This window comes from Dendrobates tinctorius, unplaced genomic scaffold (assembly GCF_039654945.1).
Source record: "Dendrobates tinctorius isolate UK_male_01 unplaced genomic scaffold, ASM3965494v1 ptg000158l, whole genome shotgun sequence".
Classification (NCBI taxonomy): Eukaryota; Metazoa; Chordata; class Amphibia; order Anura; family Dendrobatidae; genus Dendrobates; species Dendrobates tinctorius.
In genome coordinates, this window is record NW_027361825.1 from 42,236,355 (window position 1) to 42,246,271 (window position 9,917).

At 44.4% G+C, this 9,917-nt stretch overlaps 1 protein-coding gene across 2 annotated transcripts; it reads left to right on the forward strand.

Annotated features, from left to right (window-relative positions):
- Positions 1 to 61: 61 nt before the first annotated feature.
- On the forward strand, positions 62 to 5,319 carry BLOC1S3 (biogenesis of lysosomal organelles complex 1 subunit 3). Of its 2 annotated transcripts, none has more exons than XM_073549376.1 (2): positions 62 to 249; positions 4,097 to 5,319. In XM_073549376.1, the coding sequence occupies exons 1-2, from the start codon at positions 158 to 160 to the stop codon at positions 4,656 to 4,658; spliced, it is 654 nt and encodes a 217-aa protein (XP_073405477.1). In that variant the 5' UTR covers positions 62 to 157; the 3' UTR covers positions 4,659 to 5,319. The 2 variants fall into 2 exon arrangements, with proteins under 2 accessions (XP_073405477.1, XP_073405476.1); XM_073549375.1 differs by having other exon boundaries at positions 63 to 249; positions 4,094 to 5,319.
- The last annotated feature ends 4,598 nt before the right edge of the window (positions 5,320 to 9,917 follow it).

Genomic DNA, 9,917 nt, shown 5'->3' on the forward strand with positions numbered 1-9,917 from the left:
TGGTGCCCCACTTCCGCCAGAGAGCGTAATGTTTCCAATTATAATTGTCTATAAAATTTACGAATTTACATTACGTTCACTAATTGGCAGAGAGTGATAGCGTCTGTCTAGGCAGCACGTGTGCGATAGTAAAGCTGATGGCTAATGGGCACGTCTCATGAGAGACTCTTGCCACACTTCCGGTAACGTGACTGAGCTGCAGCTTTTCTCCCTGGTCAGTGCTGCTCGGTGGTGGCCAGTCTCTGTGAGGTGAGGATGTCCCGCAGTGAAGGAGGCGCTGCTCATACTCTCTGAGCACTTCTTCCTCTTAGCCTCCATTTACAGTGCATGATGCCCATCCTCAAATCAGCTCAGTGGCGCCCCCTATTGTCTGGCAACATCTTGCGTTCCATTGAAAAGACCTGCCTGCTCCGCCGACCGTGGCGGGGTGATGAGGAGATGGTTGTTGGCATCACCAGCACTCGGTTAACTATTGAGACTAGTTCACATGTCTGGTTTTTCATCAGTTTGCCGTGTCCAGTTTTCATATATTTTTGGCCCTTGTATCTGTTTTTTTGCCATCATTTTCCATCAATTTTTCAAGCTTCCCTCCATTAAGGAGTAAACAATGGTCATCATTCAGAGGACATGGATGGTATCTGAGGTGTTTTTTTCACAGATGTTTTCTCTTAAATGGGCAAGTTTGGTCCTCAAATTGGCTGAAAAACAGACATGTCTCCGTTTGTCTTGTTTTTAGAACACTTCTCCCCCCCCCTCTCAAAAAAGAAAAAAGCAAAACCCAGGCATGTGAACAGCCCATAGACTATAATGGGTTCATGTCCTATTCATGTAAAACTGATGCCTGATTGAGTCCATTGCTGTACAGGTGCCACAGTGACCCAATTTTATCAGCCTCATAGGAAAGTTGGGTTATTAGCATGGCTGTTGAGTCACAGCCGTGGAGTCCCTGTCCATTTTGGTGGAGTCGGTAGAAAATGGACCGCCTTCAACATGTGCTATAGAGTCGTAGATGAGATGAATCTGTGCTGCACTTTATGCACATGCTCAGTAGTGACCAGTGCTGTCGAGTCGTAGATGAGTTGAATCTGTGCTGCACTTTATGTACGTGCTCAGTAGTGACCAGTGCTGTGGAGATATAGATGAGATGAATCTGTGCTGCACTTTATGTAAATGCTCAGTAGTGACCAGTGCTGTGGAGATATAGATGAGATGAATCTGTGCTGCACTTTATGTAAATGCTCAGTAGAGAGGCAGTGCTGTGGGGTCGTAGATGAGATGAATCTGTGCTGCACTTTATGTCCATGCTCAGTAGTGACCAGTGCTGTGGGGTCGTAGATGAGATGAATCTGTGCTGCACTTTATGCACATGCTCAGTAGTGACCAGTGCTGTGAAGTCGTAGATGAGATGAATCTGTGCTGCACTTTATGCACATGCTCAGTAGTGACCAGTGCTGTGAAGTCGTAGATGAGATGAATCTGTGCTGCACTTTATGCACATGCTCAGTAGTGACCAGTGCTGTGGAGATATAGATGAGATGAATCTGTGCAGCACTTTATGTACATGCTCAGTAGTGACCAGTGCTGTGGAGTCATAGATGAGATGAATCTGTGCTGCACTTTATGTAAATGCTCAGTAGTGACCAGTGCTGTGGAGATATAGATGAGATGAATCTGTGCTGCACTTTATGTAAATGCTCAGTAGAGAGGCAGTGCTGTGGGGTCGTAGATGAGATGAATCTGTGCTGCACTTTATGTCCATGCTCAGTAGTGACCAGTGCTGTGGAGATATAGATGAGATGAATCTGTGCTGCACTTTATGTAAATGCTCAGTAGAGAGGCAGTGCTGTGGGGTCGTAGATGAGATGAATCTGTGCTGCACTTTATGCACATGCTCAGTAGTGACCAGTGCTGTGAAGTCGTAGATGAGATGAATCTGTGCTGCACTTTATGCACATGCTCAGTAGTGACCAGTGCTGTGGAGATATAGATGAGATGAATCTGTGCAGCACTTTATGTACATGCTCAGTAGTGACCAGTGCTGTGGAGATATAGAGGAGATGATTCTGTGCTGCACTTTATGTACATGCTCAGTAGTGACCAGTGCTGTGGAGATGTAGGTGAGATGATTCTGTGCTGCACTTTATGCACATGCTCAGTAGTGACCAGTGCTGTCGAGTCGTAGATGAGATGAATCTGTGCTGCACTTTATGTACATGCTCAGTAGTGACCAGTGCTGTGGAGTCGTAGATGAGATGAATCTGTGCTGCACTTTATGTAAATGCTCAGTAGAGAGGCAGTGCTGTGGGGTCGTAGATGAGATGAATCTGTGCTGCACTTTATGTCCATGCTCAGTAGTGACCAGTGCTGTGGGGTCGTAGATGAGATGAATCTGTGCTGCACTTTATGCACATGCTCAGTAGTGACCAGTGCTGTGAAGTCGTAGATGAGATGAATCTGTGCTGCACTTTATGTACATGCTCAGTAGTGACTAGTGATGAGCGAGTATACTCGTTGCTCGGGTTTTCCGCGAGCATGCTCGGGTGTCCTCCGAGTATTTGGATGTGCTCAGAGATTTAGTTTCTGTGGACGCAGCTGCATGATTTGCGGCTGCTGGACAGGCTGAATACATGTGAGGAATGCCTGTTTGTTAGGGAATCTGCACATGTATTCAGGCTGGCCAGCAGCCGCAAATCATGCAGCTGCGTCCACAGAAACTAAATATCCGAGCACGCTAAAATACTCAAGAGGACGCTTAGAAAACCTGAGCAAGGCGTATACTCGCTCATTCTCAGTGCTGTGGAGTCGGGAGTCAGAGGTTTGGTTTACCAACTCGAGAGCAAGTAGTGAACATATATTTCCCCATAAAAATCAATTTTTACTATTTTTTAATCGAAAATAATAAAAATGGATTTTTATAGGGAAATATATGTTCACTTCTATAATTTATGATTTCCTAAAGGATATTTGATTGAGCTTTATTTAACGACTTGGAAGCCCTGGTTATTAGACCCGTAGTTGGACCAGAGTTGCAGCCTTGATATGAATGCATAAATGAGTCTGGATTGGAGTCATCTGAATGATTCCATGGGCAAATTTCATAAGAACCTAATTAACCTTCTTAAAAATGTTTGGCCCCCATAAAATACTAAAGCTTTTACTCACCTCCTGTGCCCACGACATTCCCTTGGTGTCGGCACTCACTCTCCCTGGTACACTCATGCGATGTTGTGATGCCGGCGCCCAATCATCGCTGGCATCTTTGTCCCCGTCTTCAGACAACTCCCGAAGCCCTCTACAAGTTTGATTTGTCTGAAAGACGAGACAAGAGGCGCCAGCGCTGATTGGGCACTTGCATCACGGGTCACAACAGCACGAGAGCCCCTGGGAGGGAGAGTGAGTGCCGACACATCGGGAACAGCGTCAGCACGGGAGGTGAGTATAGGCTTTATTATTTAATAGGGGCCAAGCGAGGGATATGACAAAAAGTTGTCCAAGGAGTGGACAACTTCTTTAAGGTCCCCCATAGAGTTGAGCGACTTTGATCGGATCGGGTTTCGTGAAACCCGAATGAAACAAAATTTGTTTCGGATGAAACTGGTCCGACTAGGACAAAAAAAAGTCGGAGTTTCGTCTGAAACCCGACCCCAATGCAGGTCAATGGGGAATAACAGTCGGCATTGAGTGGATGAATGTCATCCGCTCAATGCCGACTTTTATTTCCCATTGACTTGCATTGGGGTCGGGTTTCAGACGAAACTCTGACTTTTTTTTGCCCTAGTCGGACCAGTTTCATCCGAAACAAATTTTGTTTCATTCGGGTGTCACGAAACCCGATCCGACCAAAGTCGCTCAACTCTAGTCCCCCATACTCATCGGCCAACAGTCTCTAATGTGTATGGGCTCTTCCTGACTCTTCCCTTGCAGAGGATGTCTGGAGAGAGAAGGATCAAGCATGTTGGATTTCCAATCCTTTTGTTCTTTGGGAGATCAGAGGAGTCTAGTAGCGGTTCTCCCATGAGTTGTATGGAAGAGTTGAGAGAGATGACTGTTACCAAAATGATTATTTGAGTATCCCTGTCTTTTCTGTTCTCAGCAGATCAATAATGTCTTCTCAAGATTTCCAAACAATCATAAAGGGGGAAGCTTCTGAAACTGATGACGAAGAGGAGATGTATGTGACTTCTGTCCCAACCAGGTCAGTCTCTGGTACATGTGGTATAAAAATCCAAGGAGAAGCCTCTGAGACTGATGAAGAGGGTGATGAAGGTGTTAAGAAAAATAAGACTCCTTCCATGTGTTTAGAGAAGAGCCTTCCTCCATTAGTGGTCATCAGGAATGAAGGAGAAGGTTCTCCCGTTAGTTTTGAAGAAAAGCCTACAGTCAATATACAGCAGGCAGGACGCTACAGCACGTTGCTACAGCAAAAGCTGTTGGAAAGCAATGCTCGTCTTTACCACGATGTCAACACCACCATCCGTCAGGTCTACCATACAACCACTAATGAGATCCGGACGCTGACTGCTCAACTGAGCAATTCCCAGAATGGAATCATTAATGCATCCCACAATATCAGACTTGCTCTGGATGACTTGAAAGGGGTATCGGAGAAGATTGACATAATAACCAGCTGTAACTTACTTCCTGAGATTAGGATCTGAATACATGGCCCTCTGCAGTCAATATCTAGATGTCCAGCCTTATGCTTTTGTCTATCTACATAGGTCCTCTGTTTATAATGTTTATCCTTGTGGCCACCTCTTCATGGGCTCTCTGGGTGCAGCGCTCCCGATTATCGGCAGGGTTGGCTAGATGAACAAAGCTGCTGTACGGAGAGCTCATCTTTTCGGAAGTCGTAGTATGAGAAGCATTTTACACATCAGGTTATGGTGGAAATTTTGTTTCCAAAATCGACAATCTTGTGTTAGGACAATTTATTCTAAGAATCGGCTTTTATCTCGGGAGGAAGCCGCTCAATCACGGCGATCTTTACACAGCCCTCGGTTCATAGAGGGGGCTCAGGGCAGAGACCTTGAGCACTAAAAAGAAAAACTATGACGTCATGATGCCTTATAGGACTTTTGCACATGGGTTGTCCTAAAAGGATTTTGGAGCCACTGAGAAGAATTAGGAGTCTCCTCTTTGCATTTCTATAGAGCAGTGGATGAGTCACGGAATAGTAATATACATCATTAATATATACCATTCACTGCCTTAGGGCAGATAAATTCATGGAAAATCCTCTGTAAATATGATATTCTTTGTATAGGTCTTAAAAGTTAACACTGTGCCATCTACCGGCTAATAAATCTTATCGAGGGATGAGTTCTGACATTTACTCACATAGTATTGCACCACCGGGTGTTGGTGGACACACATGCTCAGTCACTCAACTCTGCACAGCGCACCTCCGTTTCCTGCGGGGCAGCCAGTAACGGCAGCTTTCTGACCTGCTTGCCAGGTAAGGAGCAGAGACTGCTGTAGCATGGCAGGATAGTGGTGAAGACTCCTGCAGGAGGGGTAAGAAAGGACTAAATGGTCAGCTGCTAGAAGGTGGAGGAGACTGCTCCAGCAGTACCGTGGTGAGCACATGGAAGCAAAATAGAATTTTTTTTTCAAATGACTTTACTGTAGCTATTAAAGGGAACCTGTCGTGTCAGACAATACTGTGAACCTGCAGATATTGGGCTAATAGGGTTGTAAAGGTGCCCAGTCGCTGTGCTGAAAGTGCAACACTAAGGAGAATGTTAACTTTTATTTCCAGGTCACCACCTGACAGCACACTGCAGGACGTCCTTCTTATCCGCAGTGGGACAGGAAACCATGAGAGCTTAAAAGGACCCTCTCCCTACCATCCTTCAGTGTTTTTCCTGTCCCACTGCAGATAGGAACGACGAGAGAAGATCCGACCGTTCCACGCAGATGGTTAGGATCGGGGGGCCCAGCCTTTCCCTTCCTACCTCAAGAAATCTGCAGCTGACACCCGGCAGAGGGTCCCTCAACTCATCCAGTGTAGCTCTGCTCCTGGAGATAGGGTCGCTTCCTCCTGCCGGGGGCTCTCGACCCGGGGACGCCGCAGTCACTGCCGATGTCCCTGAGCCCGGGCGCCTCTATGGAGTCCCTGGCCCCACAAGCAGACCCCGGCATCGGATCACCGCTGCCTTTCCTCCCCGTTGGACGCGGCACATCGCTTCAGGGAACGCGGCCGCGTCGTCAGGGCCGGGACGCGTCACTTCTGGCTGCGTCATCATGACCGGGGCGCGTCACTTCCAGTCGCGTAATCACTGGGCGTCAGGGGCCGCGGCCCGTATAGGGCCACCAGAGAAGGGGGCAGGCGTCTTCTCCGTTGGAGCGGATCGGCAGCACAGACAGCGGTCGGCCAACAGCGCGGTCAGCAGGCAGCCACAGTAGTCCTCCCTATCCAAAGATGGAGGACCAGGCAAAAATGGAGACGGGACCGGAGAGCCAGGTTGTCTTACCGAGTCAATATGATGGACTTATGGTCCTTACAGACGTAGCGCTCACTAATATACTAATTAGGCAAGAGACAAGAAGTCTGTGCTCAGTAAAACAATAGTATTTTATTCTATTGAAATCAGAGATATTAATGAATTAACATATAAATTTGCACATGAATTTTAGCAGCACTAGTCTAACATTACATGATCAATACATCATCTATTCATAGAGAAAGTAAGCATCAATATATTAGGCCTCTTTCACACTTCAGTTTTTTGCATCAGTCAAAATCCGCCAAAAGGACGGATGGCGGATCCGTTTTAGTACGTATGACAACGGATGCCACCCGTCCGTTTTTTTGACGGATCCGACAAATGAAGAATTTTAAAGGAATCGCAGCCTGGAAAAGGAGAGAGAATGAGAGAGAATTTTTTTTTGTCCGGCACCCAGAAAGAATTTCGGGTTAAATCAGTATCTGTAGGATCCGCCAGAGAAAAAAACGTTGCAAGCTCCGTTTTGAAATTTTTGAGGATGGTGACGGACAGCAACTTTTGGCGGATCCGCAAAAAAAACGGATGCAACGGACGGCAATCCGTCACAATCCGCCAATAATGGAAGTCAATGGGGAAAAAAACGGATCCTCAAAAGAAAATTGCGGATCCGTTTTTTTCAAAACTTGGCGGATTGTGACTGATTGTAAAAAACTGAAGTGTGAAAGAGTCCTTACCGGGTATTGTAGCATCACTCCTCTATCGGGGGACTCGATTGGCAAGGAGGAAATATCCCGTAAAACTCCATCACAGAAGATATGCGTCCATAAGTCTCCTGGAACGTCCCTTCTCGCCAGTGGAAATTCCCTCGGTTATATACAAACTGTTCCTAGATATGAATCTAGTCATGCGCACTACAACTTCTACAAGTAATGTTTACACAAGCTGTACAGCTGCGCAGTGAACATTCCAACTCGTGCTCTGCTCGTGTTACGCAAGCGCTGTATGGTTGTTTTTCCACATTCCTTATGCATGTTCTCATCATGTACTCAAAGAGGTCATTCAGCGGTCAAATCCCCAGTCTCTGGTAATGTTGTACTGAATACTTTTGAAAAGGAATAATAAGACCCGTGATCACCTACCTACCATCTGGATACCTTTTCTAATATCAATCATACATCATTCATATCACAATCGGTCCTTGAGCACGGGAATGATTTTCCACTTCCATAGGTCACCATCAGTACTTTTGGTTTCCTACAGAATATTTTGTATGCCATATAGCAATTCCACATTGAAAGGAGCATTACTATTATGGCAAGTACCAACACAGGGTGATTGATCCCATTTAGCATCTTTTGAGCTGAGGGAGAATGACCCATGAATATATCATACCAATGATGAGAAGTAGCATCAGCTATTATAGACCCCATTTCTACAATTTTTCCTACAACTATGGTAGTTCTAATTATATGCTGTTGTATTGTTTTATTTAAAGCAGAAAGCATCTTCATACCCTCTTCTGAATGCGTAATAACATCTCTTAATTTAGTCATATTTAATTCCCAATTGTTTGCTTCTAAAAGTTTAGGGTTCCACTGAACCGTTTCTTGTATAACTTGATCAGGAGTTAGTAAGAATGTCTGATTTTCCCATCGTATTGTAGATACATCCTTCAAACATCCCACAAAGGGAGTTTGCATATCTGGTATTATAGGGGTATCTGTTACCACACAAACTTCTTGTGAAGCTATTTCTACTAACAATTTGAATGTTATAGGTAAAACAGTGAATTCACAGATATTAATGGTATTTTGCAATAGACAAGGTTCATATACTGTAGAATGCAATCTGCAAATCTTTCCGTCCAAAGTATCCTCATATAAACTTAAATCATGTGTTCTATTGTTAACATCAATATACATGCCATACATGGTAGGCATCCAAAACCATTGTGACCCTGGGGGCCCCAATAATAATGGTAATACAACATACCTACACATTATTTGTTGATTTATTACATTGTATATATATAATATACCTTGACAACTTGTATCACTGCAAATCATTTTAGGGACTTCAATTTTTAACCATGAAGTTTTTGAAATTGTATTATTAAATACGGTCCTCCAAACTTTTTCATTCCCTGTCATTAATTGAGTTTGCATTGTAGTTTTCTGCTGCATTTGATATATGGTCTGCAATGTACAAGTGGTCCAATTCAAAGCTTTACTTATATTAGACCCTGCTTCAAAGTTAAAATTATTTGAAGCATTCTGCATAGCTAATAAAAACTGATCTACTCCGGTGGCTTGAGTCCATGGCTGCCATATAGTAGGCATCCATTTTCCTTGTAAAGTCAAAGCATTCTGTATATCCTTCCCTGCATTACTCATTCGATTGGCCAGAGCCTCTATATCAAAACCATTTAAAGTTCCAGTTACTGTACCATATGCTCCCATTAATGTATCATACCATGCTCGCTTCTTTCGAATGGGGCATGGGTGTGTGGGAGGAAAGGTAACTACAACTGAAACAACGGTTTTCCGAGACTGGGTACCAGTTTTTATACAGGATGTTGGGATTCTTTTCATATGTCCCGGATCAATCTTTGAAGCATTTGTTTGAATTATTCTTAAGTACCGTCTTAAGCTAGATACTCCTCCCCATACACCACCACCCGTCCTATTTGGCTTAGGGTTAATAGCTATTACACTATTTGTCATATTGGCACATACTATTAGTTTAGTTCTATTTAGCTGAAAACTAAAATTCGTAGCATTTAGTCCTTTATCAGAATAATTAGCAAATACTGTCCAATTTATTCCAACATTTGGAGGTTTCATTAACAGTTTGTCTATGTCTTCCTCCCAGCAAGCAATATTTTCTTCTGCTGCAACTTGTACAGTTCCAGTGCCATTCGTTAGCACTGTAAAAGGCCATGGTCGTCGTCCTGGATAGTCATAGGGTGGGGGTTCTTCATATAGCGGCCCATACAAGCGCGATGCTGTTGTGTTTATTAGCGTCAAGTTCACGTTGAATACCAATGTTCCATTATTTGATACATTATAAACATTGCAATCTCCAGGCCTTGGCAAGGGAGGCACCTGTTCTGTAGTCAACTTAACTCCAGGGGTCCATGTATCAACGACCCAACACAGCCCTCCAAGGATTCCAAGGCACCACTGTACAAACATCTAAAATTTAAATAAAGAGAGTTATTCTCGCAAGTAACATTTTTCTTGTGGGATGTATTCCCACTTTTCCTGCCCTGGTCTCATGATCAATAGGGTACGGTCTTTCCCAATGGCAGTAACCTCCGCCGCAGATGGCGGTCCTTGCCTATTTTGTACCCAAATTTTTGCTCCAACATTGGTCACATCAGATGACCCAAATCCTTTATCCCCCCTCATAGACAGTTCTAGAGGAGCTTGTCCTTCAATTGATTGAGCAAGATCAATTGGAATCACC